At 37.6% G+C, this 21,487-nt stretch overlaps 1 protein-coding gene across 1 annotated transcript; it reads left to right on the forward strand.

Moving 5' to 3' along the window:
* The first annotated feature begins 745 nt into the window (after nucleotides 1-745).
* Nucleotides 746-19,786, forward strand: LOC121960428 (protein-glutamine gamma-glutamyltransferase E-like). The gene is made up of 15 exons (XM_042510104.2): nucleotides 746-982; nucleotides 4,091-4,261; nucleotides 5,236-5,490; nucleotides 5,683-5,801; nucleotides 6,449-6,577; nucleotides 6,877-7,054; nucleotides 8,429-8,564; nucleotides 11,317-11,426; nucleotides 11,999-12,114; nucleotides 12,235-12,361; nucleotides 12,448-12,728; nucleotides 14,471-14,639; nucleotides 14,890-15,053; nucleotides 15,979-16,115; nucleotides 17,368-19,786. The coding sequence occupies exons 1-15, from the start codon at nucleotides 958-960 to the stop codon at nucleotides 17,510-17,512; spliced, it is 2,262 nt and encodes a 753-aa protein (XP_042366038.2). The 5' UTR covers nucleotides 746-957; the 3' UTR covers nucleotides 17,513-19,786.
* Nucleotides 19,787-21,487: the final 1,701 nt, after the last annotated feature.

Here is a 21,487-nt window from a genome sequence, read left to right on the forward strand (position 1 = left end):
AAAGTCAAGTATATTTCGGGACAGTCATGTTTTTTATCCAGATTGTGTGCTGAGTTTTTAGATCTAATGTTTAGATCCTCTCAGCCACTCCCTGTCATTTCTGTACTGAGCTATGTTTCCACGCAATTCAGATTGAACCAGTTCACAACTTTGGCTACTTTATATATTTTTTTCAACTTAATCTTCAGCACTAACAGAAGATGGGAGCAACAATATATTTTATCCTATAGATGGATCACCATGTCTGATTTTCACTTTTATTTCAGTGTGCAGATCATCATTATGTTTATTTTCTTAAACATTAACAGTAACACAAGCAGTTACTTGCTTCCATAATTAGAGCTGAGAAAACATCTGCACACATCACACAGTTTGTAACTGACCTACTGTAATTATCATGGTTCCCACGGACATGTAATACTTGGAAAAGTCATGGAGTTTTACAATCACATTTTCCAATAACCCCAAAGAAACAGAAAACAAAAATGGCTCCAAACCGTCACTTTCTAAACTAATGTTTGATTTTGAACCCAATGTGTATGAAAAATATAAGTAGGGCAAAAAGAAAAACTTTTGAAATTTTGTCCATTAAAATGTGCTGAACCCTGAATTGTAATACTATTGTGTCCCATACTCATAATATAATCTGATATATAATCTGCAGCAAAGTGGACAGACATCCATCACAATCTTGTGAAATACAATGTGAAACCGTCGGTCTGATCACATGCAGTGGGCAGACTTCAGGAAGTGGTAAAAAAAAAAATCATGTTGCAGGACGTGTTGCATGTTGATGTGAGACGGGGTTGGGCTTGCCAGGTCTTTAAAAATCAGTAAAAGCTAGTACACCTGTCAGTGTGCTGCAGACAACCAGCCAGTTTGCATTTCACTGTCTTTGAATTGCGCTCTTAGACGCACCCCACTGCAACTTGTGAAATCCCAGAAAATCCTGCAGCGATGGCAGACCAACGTGGAAAAAAGAGTAAGTACACCAGCATTTTTATCAAAGGTATCTGTTTATCATTTAATCTCGTACTGTCGGTCTATGCAGCGACACCCGCTTGCATGCATTGTATTGTACAGTATTAAGTTTTTTGGTTGCATAATATGTTTGAGCAAAAGCTCACACAATTGCAATTTCAGCTGAAAGTTGCAGACTGATGCACAGAACAGGGTTCATATACATTTTTACCCATACGTTTCCATGACTTTGGGGCAAATTTTAAAGACCACACTTTCTTATTAACGACAACTTTAACGACAATTTTCTTTTTCATCACTATAAAATAGCTTTTTAAAATGTATATATGTATATTTTTTTAAAGTAATAAAACAATTAATTCACAGCAGGATTACAACTGAATATTTTAATCTAATTTAGGGACTGTTAATTGTTGTGAGAGAGGAGGAGATGATGCAACAGCGGTCGGCATGCCAAATTATTTTTTAAGCACTGGAGAGGGACCTTTAGTTTTTTTTTTGTTTGTTGGTTTGTTTTTTGAGAAAATGTGTTTTCTTAAAAAAAAAAAAAGCCTAGTTTTGTAAAACAAGTATTGCCTTTTTTGTTTTCTTTAAAATTTATGGGCAATGTTGTTTAATGAAAGAAAATTGCAAACTTTTTAAAAGAAAATCTAAATTTTAAAGAAAAAAATGTTTGTTTGGTTTTTTTTTAATAAAAATTTGCCCAGGCGACATGTTTTCTGTAAAAAAAATAAAATGAAAAAAAAAAATCACCAATTAAATTAATGTAATAACAATTATCAAAGATTAGCTGTTTCTGACAAGCACTGAGTCATCTTTCTGGTTTTATACAAAGCTGTCTGACAGCCACTGGGGAATGATATTTATAATGTACTTCACAGAAGACAAGAAAAAATCCCAAATTGAATAATACAGAGACATTTAGAGTGTCAGACACATGTTGTATTTCAGCTCTTCATGTTGCTTCCTCTTTCACTGCTAGATTCTCAGACATGTTTATCAGTCAGTCTCTAACTGTGTCTGTGGTTTGGTGGTCAAAGCTTGTTCTCTAAAGCATGCCAGCCTTTGCTGCAAGTATATGCACATGGTTGCAGGGAGACTTAAAGCTAAGTGAAAAAAAAGCTGCATCAAGCTGAGGAAAGCTGGAAAGTCAGTTAATTATTCTCTCTACTGATCGTCAAAAAGCAACATGTTTCATGTTACACATAGCATAATCATTTCATTCATTACTAATATAAAATATTGCTGTCAAAGTAAAGCTTTACAGTTTAGGTCAAGGTGTTTAAAAAGAAGCAATGGAAAGCCAAACTTGAACATGAAAAAAAGAGATTTTGACTGGAGTGTAGACACATAAGGAATTGGCTCCAGGGTATTTGAGGTACTGTGAAGGTATTTCTCTTTCAGAATCCTTTGTCATGTTCGAGTTTATTTACAAAGCACACAACCACAGCAAGGAATGTTAAAGTGCTTTACATAAAACACCAAAAACATAGAGGCAAAGTGCAAAAGAAACACATTATGAAAGGACTTTTAAATGCAATTAACCATTTGAAACCTGAGAAGACTGGCTTGATTTCTTTCAAAAACATGGGGAAACGGCAATGGGCAAGTTCAGAGAAAATTACCCAAAAATTAGGTTAAAAAAATGTAAAAAGTAAAAGAAAATTATAAACAACAAAAAATGAAATTACCCCAAAGAAATTATTAAAAATAAATATATATATATAACTATGATAATTATCTATCTATCTATCTATCAGTTTTTTTTGCCATGTTTTCAAAAGACAGTAAATCAATTTGCTCAGACTTCCATTATTAAATATTTTTGAGGGTGCCTAAAAGCAAAGAAAAGCAATGTCAATCAAAATTTCAAAGAAGGTGCCAATAAAGCACTAGACAATAGAAAAACAAAACAAGATGAAGGCAAGTGTAAAATATGAGAATAAAAGTTATAGTGCAGTGCAAGAAATTAATAAATATTTGATTTCATAAACGGAAACGTCTTCAGACTTGATTTACAAGAGTTGCAGCAGACGTGTAGTTTTCTGGGAGTTCATTCCAGGTATGTGGTGCATATCATGTTGCACAAACTCTGCTGCTTACCGACCACACATCTTTGAATACATTTGCCTCTGGCAGCTTCAACTGTTTTTATCAGAGTCTGTATTGTGTTTTTGTGTGACTGTGACATTGATAGGATTTTCCACGTTGTCATTCAGAGGGGCTTTACCTGGAGGTGGGCATTCTTCTCATCCCATCGTGTTGGATCTTGTCCCACCTACACACATTTCTTCACCACATACTGTTACTCCACATCAGTGACATTTACAGTCTGCCAAAAATGGTCACATACATCACCTTTCCACCCCGCCCTGCCCCAGTTTCTGCCACAGAATGCACAGTTGATCTGATGAGCCAGTTTGTTGAGGTGAATCTAGGTTTCTCCACACCCTCACTTGAGCTCACCCAACATGATCCACACCTGGAGGCCACAGACGCTGGAAAAATGAACTAACAACGCCAAACGCTACCTATAGGCCAAAACAAACTACACTACATGTTGCCACTGCTACAAGGCTGTAAAGCTGAGTTTGGTGCGGTTCAGCGTGATGATGTTCTGTTAACTAATATAGCCACTTGATAGCTTTTTTGTTCAAGGGTGTCGCTTGCATGGATATGTATTGGTTAAAAGTCAAGTATATTTTTGGGACAGAGTCATGTTTTTTATCCAGAGTGCTGAGTTTTCATAGATTAGCTCTAATCTCTAAATAATCTCAGCCACTTCCTGTCATTTCTGTACCGAGCTATGTTTCCACGCAGTTTGGGATGAACCACAATATTTTTTCAACTTCATCTTTGGCACAAACAGAAGCTTCAAAAATCCTTTTTCAGTATTTTTGAAGTCTAAATGCAATCGCCAGAAGTAAAACGCTACATATAGGCCAAAACAAACTACACCACATGTTACCACCACTACAAGGCTGTAAAGCCGAGGTTGATGTAGTTCGGCTTGATTTTTCTGAATTTTTCTTGGGTTTTATTAACCCATTTAACAGTTACATCTACTCTTTTAACTTGTTCATGTTTGTGTGTTTTTAATTTCTTTCAGTCTTTAGGAATGTGGACCTCCTCGCTGAGAAAAACAACCGTTCACATCACACCAGTGAAATCTCAGTGAAGGATCTGATTGTGAGGCGAGGACAGGGCTTCACTGTGGCCGTGACTCTGAACGAAGCTTTCGAATCCAAACGTTACCCACTCAAAATCACTGCAACAATGGGTTTGTCTTTCCTTAAACTATTAATTTGAAAGTCAAAACTCAGTGGGCTAACTAAATATTTAACCTAGTCAAAATTAAGGTCTGCCAGAAATCTTGACTTTTAGCATTAATACTACCATTTTAAAATGTAACTAATTCTTAATTTGTGTGAAAACAAGTCAGAGTGTCACCATCAGCTAGAGAGTTAACGTTAGCTAGACAGAAAAGTTAACATTAGCCAGGCAGAAAAGATAACACTAGCTAGACAGAGGAGTTAACGTTAGCTAGATAAGAGAGATAATGTTAGCTAGACAGAGGAGTTAACTTTAGCGAGACAAAATACTTTACCTAAACATAAGAGTTAATGTTACTTAAACACTAGAGTTAATGTTAGTCAGACAGAAAAGTAACATTACCTAGACAGGAAGTTAACTATAGCTAGACGGAGAAGTTACCATTAGCTATACAGAGGAATTAACGTTAGCTATACAGTGGAGTTAAGTTTAGCTGGACAGGAGAGCAAATGTTCCTGACTCAATTACTTTAAAAATATAATTCAGGATTTAGATTGATTTGATGAATTGAATAAGAAAATTATTATGCTCTTGTGTCTTTAACTGACTTTTATTAATTTTAAATGAGTCAGGACAGTTAATGTTAGGTAACCAGCAGAGTTAATGCTATCAACACAGAAGAGTTAAAATTATCTAGACAGGAGAGTTAACGTTAGTTAGACAGGAGTGTTAACGTTAGCTAGACAGGAGAGTTAACGTTAGCTAGACAGGAGAGTTAACGTTAGCTAGACAGGAGTGTTAACGTTAGCTAGACAGAAGTGTTAACGTTAGCTAGACAGGAGAGTTAACGTTAGCTAGACAGGAGTGTTAACGTTAGCTAGACAGGAGAGTTAAACAGATTGATGGATAAATGTATGGTTTCAGAGTATTGTTACAATGATAAATGTTACAGATGACTCCCTCAGTGGCTTATCTCTACAGGAGAACATGCATCCCAGGAACTGGGGACATCGTCAGTGTTCGGTATCCCAGATGTCAAGGACCGTTCACCATTAGCAAAGGCGGTGTGGAAGGTGAAGCTTGAGAACGTCTCCCAACCACAGACGGGCGAGCTGACTCTCATCATCACCCCCCCAGCTGATGCTCCCGTAGGGAAATACACCTTGACTGCGAGCTACAGGGATGAGGAAATAGAGCTGACAAAGCTTGCACTGCTCTTCAACGCCTGGTGTCGTGGTAGGTCAATCGTCTTATTTTCAGGGAATTTTCTTAGAATTTCTGGCATTTTTTGGGCCATTTCTTGTCAAAGAAATTGTTAAAGAAACAAAGTAATTTTTTACTCAAGTTTCAAGGGGTTAAGTAAATCATTTGAATACTACTAAACTGAATACTATTGTCTGTCTGTCTGCATGAATTCACTCTCTGCAGATGACACAGTGTTTCTGGATGTTGAGAAGGCAAGACAGGAGTATGTAATGAATGAACACACAGTCATCTACAAAGGAAGTAAAAACTACATCTTTCCTTTTGACTGGGACGCGGGACAGGTACTTACACACACACACACACACACACACACACACACACACACACCCCTGAAATGTAAGCCTGTCCCCATCTGTCACAGCTTGGTAATCATTTCACCAAAGCAAACAGTGACCATAAAGACTTTAGTCTTACAAGCAACTTAATATATTATTGAGAAATGTAATCACTACTGAATACTTGAAGACCTAATGAAATGAAAATGACATTTCTTGTGTTTTAATCCTGTGTTGATTGATCATTTATATGGGGGACATGGACTCTACACCCATGTATATGTCATATATATATATGTGTGTGTGTGTGTGTGTGTGTGTGTGTGTGTGTATATATATATATATATAGTATGTTTGTGTGTGTGTGTGTGTGTGTGTGTGTGTGTGCTGTACAACATTCAGGTACTGAATATACAGGCCTATCCTTAGTAAGCCTGACATTCAGTTTGAATTTATATATTGAATTTTGGTGTCTGAATTCAACCGCGACAAATTAGAATTTTGAGCAATTTGAATATATTGTGCCATAAGAGCAGATGATGTCTCTTTTCAAGTTTATATAATATTCCCATCTGCAATTAAATACCACAGTATCACTATGAGTAAAATAAAATTGCATCTCCTCTTCTTTCTTTCTTTTTCCTTCTGTCCAGTTTGAGAAGGACATGGTGGAAATTTGTTTTGCTCTATTGGATCTCAGCAATAAACACAAGAAGGACCCTGCTAAAGATACTGCTGCTCGCAATGACCCTGTCTATGTTGGCCGCGTGGTCAGCGCCATGGTAGGACATGCTCTGTGTGTTTTCAATAGATTACTCCAAACTTATTATAGAAGCAAAGCATTTATGGAGTGACATTTCTGACTATGGTGTATCAAAATCCAGCAATGACGCGATTCAGAGTGATACTATGTTGGGGATGGAGTGTGCAGAAATGTGCAAAATTTCAGCTCCAAAGAACAAATAAAAATAATAATAATAATAATAAATAAATTGTGAGTCCAAATGTGACAGAATAAAGTTGTTATGTTAAGGCGAAAAAGTTGCCATATAAAAATGAGAATTTTGTTGTTTTCTTTCAGATCAACTCTGTAGGTGATTGTGGTGTCTTGGAGGGACGCTGGGGAGATTCATACGATGGCGGGCATAGACCTGGTTACTGGGGTGGCAGTGTCGAAATTCTTAGAAATTGGAAAAGGAGTGGCTACAAACCGGTGAAATATGGGCAGTGCTGGGTGTTCGCCGGTGTGATGTGCTCAGGTAACATCTGACTCTGCAGGTCCACCCACCTGCAACAACATCTGTGTAAACTATACAAATGACCACTTAATAAAAACCTGATAATTTAATTGACAATGGTAATCATCTTTAGTTGCAGTCCTAATTAAAACAAGTCTCCTCTTGCTTTTTTAAATATTGTTAATGCAACCTCAGTGAGTTAAAGAAGTAAGAATACTGCTGATATGCTTTCAGTAATCCATTTAGTTTTATTTATATTATATTACATTACATTATTACATATTACATTATTACATATTACCTTGTAATATTTAGAAATATGGCTAATAATATAGCATTACAACATTTAAATGTGTTTTCACATGGTATTAAAAATCATCATCTAACTTATCATGTTGGCATTGATCGCTTGACTGTGGGAGGGTATCTGTATATGGGAGCATAAACCTGTTAAAGGAATACTTCACCCCACAAATGACCATTTTTTAACAGTTACTGTTTGCTTTGCTGAATTCATGTTTTTCTCACATGCCTCCATTGTGAACAAAGAGTCAAAAAACATAAATAATTCTTCATGAACTGAATCGTCATTGGGGACTACATTTATGAAATATATCAAAATCTTTTTGTAAACTCTTACACAACTCATGCAGTATAATCCAATTCTCATTTATCGTATGCTCAGTACTTCCCAAACAGACAGCCCTTTCTGACATGGAACAGATCAAAAAGTGAATCTTTCTCTGCCAGTCCCTACAGGATTTCATGGGCTGTTTTGGAGATGTTGTGCCCTGAAATACCCAGTTTCATGGAAGCTTTTCTAAAACATCTGCCAACAGATGTTTTTATACAGTTCTGCTTTTGTTGAACACAACCCCTATGACTTCAATTTATCAAGAATTTTCTCCGTTTTTGGATTCTCCTTTCACCAGAGGCGGGAAAAACAAAGCTTTCTTTATCTCATTATTATTATTTAATAGTAATTTATTAGTAATTGATATACAAATGGTCATATGGGGGATAAAAATTAATTTAGGTCACCTTCCTTTTTGTATCAATCAACACTGAGGTTCCCCTCAGGTTTGTAAACCCTGAAACAAAGTGTTCCCTGTGGTTCATCAAGGAAATAGGAAATCCTTTTCACTTGAGATGATTGTCTTGATTTTGGCCACAACAAAAAGAAAACCAATGCAAATGTCTTAGTTTACACAAGCTAGAGTAGCATTTTGCAAGGAGAGAGGTGTCATATTGTTTTTCTGTTGATTTTGTGCTGTATGTATTAAAATAACTAAATACGAGTAGCTGCTGAGCTAATGGTCTGCACTACTGAAAGAATATACAGATTTGAATTTGAGTAAACGACTATCTCTAATATCTCTTTGTGTTTTGTTCCAGTGATGAGAACACTGGGAATCCCCACCCGCATCGTCACCAATTTCCAGTCAGCTCATGACACCAACGGGAATCTGACCATCGACACGTATCACTCCTCAGATGGAGTCACAATGAAAGATTCCCCAGACAGCGTTTGGTGAGACACAGAGGCTACGGTATCTTACGCACAGCATTTTAGTAGCCTGATAAGACCGTCCTGATGATGTGAGCTCAACATCTTGTTTATCTCTCCGTATCAGTCTAGACTCTCTGCTTCCCCAAATACTTTTCTAGAAATTACAATCAGGGATCTGCACTGTAGCTGACAACTAGCAGTCTGTCAGAGAAGTGGATGAGTGAAGTTATTACTTCTTTTGAGACTCCTGATTGGTTGTTGCTGACCACACTGTGGTCTGATTCTATACCATTCGCGGCAGGAGAAGGACACGATTTTTCCACAAACTTTCTAACAGCCCTGCTTAGTTTGACATCTTGACAGTGTTTACAAGCAGTGATTAACATTGTTGACTGATTGGTTGCTTACATTCACATGCAGTAAGGCCAGTGGAAATACTATAGAGGCAATAGAGTGGGCAGAGGAGTATGATTTTTTCACACGTTATCTGTCTCATTTGGCGCCGTGTGAATATAGGGACAGTTTCAGCAAATATGAAAAATATTTTTTTATAAAAGTTACCAACTCTAGCTTTAATGTACTTATGTAACATAAAGTGACTTAGTGCAGGACGTTTTGTCAGACTTACATCCCTTACTTATTTTAACTGGAGCCAAAAAGTTTTTCTAAACCTGACCTAGAGTTTTTCCCTAAATCCGAAGTAAGTACTTTTGGCTCCTAAAGTGAATAAAACGGTGACCATTTCACATAGTTAACCATGTGTTTAAAACTGCGACTGTTTATAGTTGAATGATTCAGTTTTCATGGGTGTGTAGTGCACTGTTCCAGACCAGTGCCACTCTTTAAAGTTTTAGTAACTAATTCAAGTAAAATAAAACAAAATTAAAAAAAACAGGGCAATCTGCCGTTTTTGAAAATGAGAATGGTTTGCCAGTTTTTAAGGTTTAGATCATCAGAGTAAATAGATTTGACATTAAACACATTCGCAGGCCTATAATTATGTCAACATATTGTGTTTTGCCATAGTTCTTGATTTATCTGTTGTTGTTTGGGTGTGGTAACTATTGTGTGGTCACTTGTTTACTGTGGTAGAGAGTTATAGTCTTCCATGACGCTTTGATACTATTTTAATGAGTCTTTTCCAACATGTCCAGAGTGCAGCGCAGAAGAATATAATACTCACATATCGGACAATAGACTCTTGACTGTGTGACGCATGCAGTTTTCAGCAAAAACAAAAGTGAAATTGGTCTTTTTTTAATAATATGACATTATAACACCTTTTACTATAGTTTCAATATCTTCATCTGTCACAGACATGAAGAAATACAAATTCAGTGTTTTATTCAACATTTTCAGTTTCCATATCAAAATTTAAGCCCTCTGACAGTGTTTCTGTCGGCAGAATCCTTTCAGTTGTTAACACAAGTCTTCTTATTATTAAATATTTGCAGGATCGCGTAGTTGACAATGCAGTGGCCTCACAGCTCCACAAATGAGTAGACTATGTGCTTTAATTTTGGAAATACAGTCAAGTACAGCAGCAGGCAGCTGGCAACAACAAAGTGTACACGTCACAGCAGTTCAGCAAGGTCAAAGGTCACCGCAACCTCACAAAACATGTTTTTGACTGCAACTCATATTTTTATCATGATAAAAGTTCTCCCAAATGTCTTAAAGGATACAAAAAATGAGGTGATAACATTTTAAATCTAAAAGCTCAAAGGTCAACTTGTCACCACTGTGACTTCAGCATGATTTCTGTCCATTAATATAATGCGATGACTCAGCAACAGAAGGGGACAGTTGGGTATAATAATCTTCGGTGTCCATCTTGAAACTTTGCTGTATATATCTGTGCTGTCGGGTTAAAGATGCGTGTGAAGCATCCATGTTTTAGAATATGTAGCAACATGCATATTTGAAGCACTGACTACTGTTTTGTCCACACATGAGTCTGGACAGACATAGATGTAAAATGTAACTGCAACATGACTGGTTCGACAAAGGCGTACAACCACAGGGCGGTAGTTGTAGTTTCTAAATACTGAGTGTGATAATTCAAAGCATTCTCCAATCAGGGCTCCGTCTAGGCCTTTAGGAAGCTTTTGCAGTATGTACCCCAAAATATGAGCCGAAGAGTAACTAACACTGACTCAAGTTACGTGCACAAAATATTTTGTGTTTTTGCCCTTATTCTGAAAATGACAGTAGTCCTACTAAATTGTTTCCACAACCAATGAAAATGAATATTTGACTACTATTCCTGTTTCCATGCAGCCGTGCATTCTCTGAATCATGTGCTCTAATGTATCGAGTATCATGTCAAAATATAGAAAAGTAGAACGGCTGGAGCTGCTTGTGCTTTTCTTTTCTTCTTTACATCAAAATATTTTTTTTTTCAAAGTTTCCCAGCCTTGGCAGACATTTTATTTCTTCAACCACCTTTTTGGAAAGGTCTGTGTTGTGATAATTGCACTTATTCAGAAGCCTGTTGATATCCAAGTCTTTTATAATGTTTAGAACTAGGTGTGTTTCTGCTTATATCCACAATTGTAGGCTTTCTTTTTGGGCATGCATCTCTACCCCAGCCTTGCAAAATGTTAGCTTGTTGGTTTATGTACAATGCACAGCGCAAGAGGCTGTGTTTTGTAATATGCAAAAAAAAAAACCCCAGTAAAGTAAGTTCTGGTCCTTCTAATTCAAGTTTGCTAGTGATGTATTTCAGTCTTACTGCACTGTTGCAGAATCTGAATGTTGTTTTGTGTTTTAGGAACTTCCATGTGTGGACTGAGTCGATCATGAAGCGGCCTGATCTGTCAGCTGAAGGGAAATATGACGGCTGGCAAGTTCTCGATCCAACACCACAGGAGATGAGTGACGGTACAGACTATCTTGTTTAGCTCTATAGAATTAAAATGAGACGTACTTTCTTGCCTGCTCTTAAAAAAATATTTAATGGTTGCTATGCAATGAAATGTGAGTAAAACAGATGGTAAAGAGTCAGTATAATTATCAAAAGACCATTTTCATCATCAATTTTTGCTGATAACTGCACGTCACATGGAAACAATTGGCAAGCCTCCGTTTCTCAAGATGTGCCACAGCTGAGCAGCAGCTGAGACGTGCATTAGGCAGTGTAGCTGCTCAAACCTGGAAACGTGTACAACAAAAAAAACCCAACAGTTTCTACAATGCTCATTCACTGTTCATGCATGTGCTGTTGCCTGGGCGTTATATTTGCACAGGCGACTTTCAGTTCATATCCAAATGAAACAAGCCCATTTGCTTTCATCACAGTGTCATTTGTACTTTAACCACTAAATGGCACTTAAGTGAGAAACTCAGATCAGATAGTGGTGTTAAGTTCCACTACATAAACATTCTGTGGTGAAAAAAACTTTTAGTTTTTCATTCTGTTTTTCAGTTTCATCATTAAAATTGTCATCCTGTAGGTGTTTACTGCTGTGGTCCAGCCCCAGTCTCTGCCATCCTGTGCGGACAGACAGACCTCCCATATGACATCCCTTTTGTCTTTGCTGAGGTCAATGCCGACTGTGTTGACTGGCTGGTCAGTGAGCAGAGCATGAGCCTAAGATTATCAGCAAATGCTAATATTATTTCTGATTTTGTGTAATGCGTTAGTTTTTTTGTTGTAGTGTCAGTTGTCTGTCTTTGTTTGTCCTGTCAGATCTTCCCTGATGGCTCACAAATAAAGGCAGGATCTCACCCTGGGGAAGTCGGTGCAAAAATCTCTACCAAGGCTATCGATTCTGACAAGAGGGAGGACATCACCAACAACTACAAGTATGAGGAGGGTGGGTTCATCTAACGAGCAGATCACACACAAACAGCTGTACTACAACAGTGGCTCTGGAAACTGGCTAAGTTTCTGCATTTACAGGGTCAGACAAGGAGAGAAGTGTCTTTAAGTATGCCGTCACTGTCACCAAGGACTACTCTGAGACTGATATGGGGGATGAGGAGATGGAGGAGGGTGACGACAATGAAGAGACTGAGGATGGTGATGGGGATGATGGTGTGGGGGAAACCGTTGAGCTGGAAGACACGGAGGGCGAAGCGAGTGAAGATGATGCAGAAGATGAAGAAACAGAGGAGGACACTGAGACCGAAGTGACAGAGGTGGACATGGACCTTCCACCAGTGACGATGTCATTTGAAGAGGTGTGTCACAGAAATCACAGTCTCTGAGTTTATGTTGAGTGCTACTGAACAGGATGCTTTTATGTCTCCACATCAGTGATAGTCGAGGCCAAAAGTAATTATGTTTTCGGCATGTCCGCCCCGCCGTCTGTCTGGCCCATTCTTGTTAAACACGACATTTCAAGAACGCCAAGGTTTTTTTCTTCAAATTTTGCTCAAACAATCACTGGGGACTCAAGGGTAAACTGATTAGATTTTTGGTGGTCAAAGGTCAAGGTCATGGCGAGCTTGCATCTGTCTCATTCTTGTAAGAGTTAACTCAAGGACACCTTGAGGGGATTTCTTAAAATTTGACACAATCATTCACTTAGACTCATCGATGAGCTGAATAGAAATGGTGGTCAAAGGTCAAGGTCGCTGTGACCTTGCACCCGTCTAATTTTTGTGAACGCAGTGTCTGAAGATGGCCATAAGGATGTTTCCTGAAATTTAGCACAAATGTCCACTTGGACTCAATAATGGACTGATTAGAGAGGTTAGTGGTTGAGGGTCAAATGTCAAGGTCACAGTGACTTCATAAATTATTGAATAGATCTCCTGTGGTGTGTGTGTGTGTGTGTGTGGGGTGTTATGTCAGGTGTTCATTTTTTTGCAGACATGGATATAAACTGAAAGTGCATCTTGACTGGTGCGTAGAGGCACACAACCAGATTACGTTACATCTAGTTTGTCTTGTCTAATTTTTCTGTCTTAGGGCGTGTCCCAAACCACCCCTTACACCCTCGCCCTACCTACTAATACTCCGTTTCTGCGTTCATGAGGAGGGTATGCCACAGCGAATGCTGTCTAGCTAGCAGGGCATTGAACTGAGTTATTAAACCCCCCCAACAGTAGACCTGCAACAGTGTCTACCTACTTAACACGTGTAACGCCATATTGTGTTCGTCATGAAGACGCCCCATACGAATTAAGTTCAGTGCGACTGATCTTTCAAATATGTACTGTTCAAACCAAGACAGACATTTGCTAGAAGTTAACACTTTAAATGTGGCATTGTATTCAAGATCAAGTATTACCTTCTCTAGTCTCTAGAAAAGGGAAGTCGTCTTTATTTTATTGTAAAGTGTTTTATTTTATTAAGTATATTTACAGGAATTGTTGAAAAAAAAATTAGTGACAAACAAAAAGAGAAGAAATGTCTAGAGCGAATTCCAAGACTATGTTTTATTTATATTTATACATCATTTATTTATTTACTTACTTATTTGTGTATCAGTTAATTTAATTAATTTAATGTCAAAGGGATAATATAGGGACATGCTTTACGATGTTTGTTTTAACACATTAAAATTGAAAAAAAAAAAACCCAACATAATAATTTCTCTGGCATTTCTACATTTTGCTGTATCGAAAACATACCACATCAGACCGTGACACTCCTGTGTCGTATTTTACTGAACCGTGAATTTTGTGAACCTTTTCACCTCAAGTAATAACAAGGTTAACCTTCATCAACCCACATCTGTGGTGTGGGAGCAATGTCCTGTAACTGTTACCTGTAATTATAGAGGTATAACACACCCAAATAAGGAATGCGTTTTGGCACCGTGGTGTGCACGATAAAGCACAAACTTGTGATTACTTTTATATAACATTTGGCTCAACAACTTCAAAGGCATCAAAGACAAAAACTTGGATTTGTTTCAGTGAGTGTAATTTTGTCTGTCATCAGTGTCTCTGTCCTCTCTTGTGCGGCGCTGCAGGTGACTCCACCTACAAACGGCAAAGATGTGAGAGTGAAGCTGATACTGTCGTGCAGTGTTCCCAGGAAGCTGTCCATCAACTTAAGCGTCCAAACCATGACTTACAACGGCAGGCCGGCTGTGAACGTCAAGAGCATCAAAACTGAAAGAGAACTGAAGGCTGGGAAAGGTAAATCTCCATCTGTGGCTACTTCTCTGGACAAAGATGTTGCTGTTGAATTTTGGAGCCAGATAACTAAAACGTTAGATAAAGCCCAAACCATCTGCATGCAGGTTTAGATACCATCCTTTCACACTTCGGCTGTCCGATCAAAATTAAGGCGTAAATAGCCAAAAATCTTACAATGAGGGTAAGCTGAGAAAACAATGTTTGATATCATGGAATTTGTTGTGAACTGTCTCCTCTCTGTCTTTTGAAGCTCTGAAGATCCCCATCCGGGTCCCGTTCTCAGTCTACCATCCACACATGATTGAGGCTGACAGCATGAAGATTGAGGCTATAGTCATGGACCTTGAGAGGACAGATCTCACATACCTGAATAATGATGACATTGTGCTGCTTGACCCTCCCAGCTCCCTCGAGGTCAGTAAAAAAAATCTTAATAAAAAAAATAATAATAATATCAAAATAATATTGAATTATATGAGCAGACTTAACACTTTTGCAGGTCCGTTTTTTTTCATAAGCATTTCAGAAACTGCAAACCGAGTCCGATAAGTTTTATTGCAAAATTCTCAGCACGAGGCAAAATGCAAACACACATTTGGTCTCTCGCTACTTTCTACTGGATCATGACGTTACAATCTCTCTCTAATGGAAGATTTCAAAAAGGACATTTGTAGCCTGAGTCATGTGACAATTAACACAGCTACATTGCTAGGATTTTAGGACTTCTCTTAAATTTCCAGGATTTTTGGACGTTTCTAGGATTTTAGGAAATTTCCAAGATTTTAGCATATTTCTCAAATTTTGGACATTTTTAGGATTTTAGGACATCAGGGGCTTAGCTAGGACCTCTGTCAGGGGGTGCAGGGATCCTCCATTTGATAAACAAGCTCTGTTTTGATGCTGTTTTATGTACTCTGGTACCTTATGTATACTAAAAGTATAAAAACCAATTCCCATTGCTATTCACTTTTTTTGTTGTGAATTAGAAATTGGTTGGGGGCCACCCGGCTCCCTATTGGGGGCCAGATTTGACTCGTGGACCATAAGTTGAGTATTACAGGTTTACGGCCACGCTATCAGCTCTGTGAACTCATACTAAATCAGCTAAATGTTAATGTCAGCATACTAACATGCTGACAATGACAATTTCAAAAATGCACGCCGATATGTGCGCAGGAATGATGTTTAACATGTTCATCTTCTTAGTTTAGTGTGCTAACATGCTAACATTTGCTAACTGCAGGTGAGGTTGATGGGAATGTCCCTAGCTATGCAGGTATTTCAGTCCCTTCAGGATTTCGCTTGTTGTTTTTTGTGCATGTGACATTGTGTGTTTCAGGTGTTCGGTAAGCCTAAATGCTGGTACAGAACAAGAGGGCAGTATGTATTCAAGAACCCAACCAAAGACGAGACGCTGAAGAATTGCAAGCTGCATCTCTGCGGAAGTGGCCTGCTGAGCCAGGACATTGACATTGAGTGAGTCTGTGTGTGTGTGTGTGTGTGTGTGTGTGTGTGTGTGTGTGTGTGTGTGTGTGTGTGTGTTGGTTGATTGTTTACAGGCCAGGACACAACATGATAAACCCATTTCCCTCAAGTCCCAAGCAGCCACAAGGTCGAGTTTTAACATATATATATATAAATTTCCATCAACCCTCTATTCCTACTATAGATATATATATAGTAGGAATAGAGGGTTGATGGAAATTTAGGTTAACATGTTAAACACAAACAGATTTGAGAAGTGATTAAGATAATCTAACTAAATCTAAGATAACCGAAGTATAATTTAACTTAACAGAACCAGAACAAAAGAGGGTTAACTAAACTGAAGTTTCACCCTTACATTACCCAAAATAAACCCAAGTAAACACAATTGCTCAAACAAAGGAAAGCGTGGCGTGGTGTGGCGTGGCGTGGCGTGGCATGGCCAGTTGGGAAAGGAGAGAGATGGGGTTCCCCCTGCTCTGATGTCACCGCGCTCTTTAAATAGGGGAAGACCTTTCAAGGTGGGAACTCGATCCACCAATGAGATCCGAGCGATGACACACCTGCATTAATATGCACATAGGCACACAAAGGAGCATCCAGCAAAGCCAATCTACAACAAAATAATACAATAACAAATAGTTATTTTAACAGTTAACCAGTTGAGGAAATCTGTTATGGCTTCAGTCTATAACATTTCTGCAATAGTTATAATTGCCCTTCACGATATGCCTCACTGCACTCTTTTGGCCTGTACAGAGGCCACATGAGGAGCGACAGACTGCTGTGATCTCCGACCTGTTTACAATCCCTCCTGCCCAAATTTGTGTTACTGCTTATGAAGGCTTTCTTAATGGCTTTTTTTTTGTTGAGATCTTACTTTGAGGAAACATTTTTTTTTTTTCTCAAACTTGTATTTTGCATTCCACAAAAGAAACCGAATATGTCAAATGTTAAATTTTGACCATATGCAAGCAGCTGCACAGCAATGTCATGATAATGAATCACATGAGGTATTTGATGCCTTCTTTTGGTACTTCACAGATGTAAATACTTGATACTACAGACACATTTAATCAGTGCCAATAGGTTTTTTGCAGTTTGACACCTAGCTTTAGCTTGGAGTGCTTCACTGCACACTGCACCAGATAAAAGTGCTGTCAGCAACGTTAACAAAGAGTTTCACCCTCAAACTAAGCCATTCTACATGTGTTTGTTTTACTTGTCTTTGTGTTCCTCACAGCATTCCAGACTTGAAGCCAGGAACACGAATTCGTATCCAGTTTGATTTTTACCCCTACAAGATGGGTAAGAGGACCCTCCAAGCTGATTTCGACTGCAGTTCATTCAGAGACATCAAGAAGTCCACCGTGGTTAATGTAAAGTAAATTCTCCGTACTGCTGAGTAAGAGTCACATATGTCCGCTCAGAAACAACACGTCAATACTTTTTTTGACACGTACATTTAACAATTTCTATTGGTGCTTTGACTTCATTTAGTTATTTTCAAAAGAAAGAGAATAAGTGTGCTGTTATCAATCAAATGTGAGGGCAGGGCAAAGACTGTGTAAAAGAAGTGGACACACCCACCATGACGTCACCCATTAGTCTGTGGACATCTGTTTTGAAGTTTTGACTGTGGCATTTTTGCCCTCGTTTTTTTTTTCAGTAGTCAGATGTGATCATATTTGGACCACTGACTGAGAACTTGAACAAACTGTTGTGCTTGTGACTCGTCAATCACATTGCAGCAGCTTTATCATAATTTTTACTCTAAGTTGGACCATAATTTACAAAATGAACATCATGCTTCATTGAGGAAGAATTGAAATTAGTTACTGAGACCACAGACTAAAAAATGTTAATTTAAAGTAATAAATTGAGGAAGAACTAGGGCCATTTTCTCATAGACTTCTATGCAGTTGAACTCATTTTTGCAAACGGTGGAGTCGCCTCCTGCTGGCCAATGCAGTGAATGCAGGCTTGATGCACTTGAGCTTTGGTTTCACTTTTCAGCCTTAGAGGCTCAATGTTGCTAATACTTTTCCAATTGAAGTATCTTGCACAAGCCCAAAAAGTCGCTAATACCACTTGATGATGTCATACACTCATTTGCATATTGGTTACATTTTTGTGCATTAATGGAAGCATTAAAACTAAGCTGTAATTCTAAACATTTTAGTGTCATGGGAGCTGTAGTGCATTTAAACTATTTCAAGCTGCCTTTCTCATCCTCCTCTTCCTCCTGCTTGTCCTACATCCACTGCACGGAGGACACGGAGGATTCGCCACACTGATGGCAGCACAGCCGTGGACTGTGATTACTCTGAGCAGCCTGCATGGGACTAACTTACAATATAATCTATTTCTCGCTTTTTGCCCGATGGTCTGAGTAATTTGCAAAATCTCCAGAAAGTTTGTCGAGAAATTCGCCAAGTTGGCAACAGTGGAAGGCGTCCACTTCTTTTATACAGTCAATGGTGCAGGGCATAAAAACAGTCTGCTTAACGAAAAAAGTTGGGAATTTTTGTCATTATGCTCTATTTTTGTGTTACAGCTACATCTATTATTTCTTGTTTGGTGTTCAATATTTGGGTTAAATGGGAGCTGAGCAAATTGGCTTGATTTTTTTCAAAAGCATGAGAGGAAGGCAGCGGGTAACAAAAGAATAATATACCCAGAAATGTGCAATAAATTGCCCAAAAATTACTAATAAAAAAAGTAAAATAACAAGGAAATGACTTTGAAAACTGTAATTATGATAAGTATAATTATAGCTTTCCCCAAACTTTTTACTTTCCCTCTTAGCTCTTTAAAAGTCATTTTCTAAATCTACTAATTCCCTGTAATTCTTGGAACATTTCTTACCAAGTTGCTCATTGCCTTTTTTGTCATGTTTTTTTTTTATTATAACTTTAAATATTTTTTCATTGGTTTTAATTTAAAACCAATCTTCTCAGGGCTTAAATACTTGGTGAATGGTGTCTGAAAGCAGCACAAGAAAATTGATGTCACACCAAGTTTCAATGGCTTAAAGATTTGACGTACAGATTGGATCTTACTGGGGCTGTCACTACCGGCATGTGTTTTAAGATTTAAATAAGAGTCCAAAGGTTTATACTAATAACTTTCTCACCAAAGTGGAAGCAGGGTGTGTACACTCTGCTACAGAGCTGGACTGCTGCAGTGATTTCCAGATGACAACGGCATCTGCTGGAGAAACAGAGTAGTGCTGATGCTGTCTGTATGTGACTTTTGCCCCACATACATAGATTGATAAAATAAAAAAACAACATGATGAATGAATATTACCCTACTGTGCATTTAAACAGGTGAGAAAACGTCAGGTACAAACTGTTATCGTAAATCATGTCAAGTTTAAAGTGTGCATGACAGAGGAATGCAGATAAACCTGATGCACAGACAGACAGCAGAGGAACACACACAACTGTATTGTACTCTCAAATTGCAAGGATGTTCAGGGTTGAATTTAGCCTGCAGTCCTCTAAACTCTTCGCTTTAAAATAATCGGTTAATTTTATTGTTCCTGGGAGGAAGTGAGCTGGTGCCCAAAGCTTTTTTTTTGTGGCTGACCAAATGTTGTTGGTGCTTTTTATTAGATATGTAAGAAACACGCACAAATAAAAAATTAATGAATGCCATGTGCCCTGTGTCTTAATTAATAGTAATGCAACAGATCTTTCTCACATTGCACTAATCTAATAATTAGAATAAATGTGTTGCTTGGTCACATAAATATGAGTCGTCACCATATGATTGAAGGGACAAAAGAGACTATTTAAACAGACTTTTCTCAGATTTTTGCATTTGTCTTGAAAATATGAAATACTTATCTTATCTCATCAGGCCTCTATAAATGCTTCATGTGAAACTATGCAAGAAGATAAAATAACTGCTTTGGTTTAACATCTCACAACGTGTGTCCACACCTATAATGTGATAAGCGTTCAAATTAATCTAAAATGCTCCCAAAAGACCAAATAAGAAGTTTTACGGGTGTGTTAGAGATACAATGTACTGGATTTCTTTTTCTTTCTTTTTTAAAACTTTTTATTTAATTTTCTGCTTTTAAAGGAACTGAACATCGCCTGACCTCACGAATGAATAAATAGATAACACCAAATGAATAAATACAAAAATAATAAAGATGATTTAATTTTCTATGTTTAAAGTACAAAACATCACCTAAAATAGATCCTCTCAAATAAATAAGGAATAAATGTTTTTTTAGCTTTACTTAGGACCTCATATATACATAAATTAATAAATGAATTAAATAAAAGGAATAGATAAAAAAATATAATTTTTTACTGTATATTTTAAACAACCAACTGTAGCAACGCGAGATTTGCTTTGTGATATTTGCTCTCAATCACCCGCCTGTTCTCCAAAATAGAAACCAAACAACTGCTGCTTTCTGTCCAATGATGCGTTCATGGCTGTGGGAAAGAGGAGATACTCAATAAAACAGCAAGGCAACCTTAACTAAACAGACTGCTGTATTTGGCTCATCTATTCACGGAGTGATGGATTTTGTCATTAAAGTGAAGTGTCTTTGTTTATTCATTTATGTATTTGCTTTTTTTGCCATTTTGCTGTCAGAGCTATAGTACTGTGCCAGAAATTAGCTGACATTTAGGACTTTAAAAAAAAAAAAAAAAAAAAGATTTTAGGATTTTTCTGTGACTTCAGGACATTGCTAGGATTTAAGAGCATTTCTGGGATTTTAGGACATTTGTGGGATTTTTGGACGATTCTGGGATTTTAGGATGTTTCTGGGATTATAAGACTTTTTTTGGAAGTGTGTGAAGGAGCGATTTTTAGGGTCCTTCCTTTTGGCAGACTGTACAAGCAGCACTGTTCCCAGTAGACCAAACACACACCAACGTGTACTTAAAACCTGTGCAATTTCATAATAACATTTTCAATTTGATTATTATTTTCACATACAATTGATGTTAATTCATGTAAATTGTTTTTTTTTTACTGTTACTATTTATTTATTTTTTAAAATTATCATACTATTTATATGGTTCTTGCTTTATTTAATCGTGTACATACCTGCTCTGGTATCCCTTTGCTGCTGTAACAAAGCAACTGTGGCACTAATAAAGGATTTTCTTATCTTTTCTGGGATTTCAGGACATTTCTATGAATTTAGGACGTGTCTCAGATTTTATGACATTTCCAGGATTTTAGGACATGAGGGGCTTAGCTAGGACCTCTTTTTTGGGGTGTGGTGGATCCTCCACTTGCACTTTTTTTTTTTAATAAACAAGCCTAATTGTGATGCTGTTTTATGCACTCTGGCACCTTTTGTATACTAAACGTATTTTAAAAAC

This window comes from Plectropomus leopardus, chromosome 2, assembly GCF_026936395.1.
Source record: "Plectropomus leopardus strain MGB_pleo_1.0 chromosome 2, ASM2693639v1, whole genome shotgun sequence".
Lineage (NCBI taxonomy): Eukaryota > Metazoa > Chordata > Actinopteri > Perciformes > Serranidae > Plectropomus > Plectropomus leopardus.

Bases quoted from the DNA above. Each gene is read 5' to 3' on its own strand.
- LOC121960428 (XM_042510104.2), top strand. From the start codon at position 958: ATGGCAGACCAACGTGGAAAAAAGA. The intron at 7,055-8,428 runs GTAACATCTGAC...GTTTTGTTCCAG, and splicing joins CGCCGGTGTGATGTGCTCAG to TGATGAGAACACTGGGAATC. The intron at 12,115-12,234 runs GTCAGTGAGCAG...TTGTCCTGTCAG, and splicing joins CCGACTGTGTTGACTGGCTG to ATCTTCCCTGATGGCTCACA.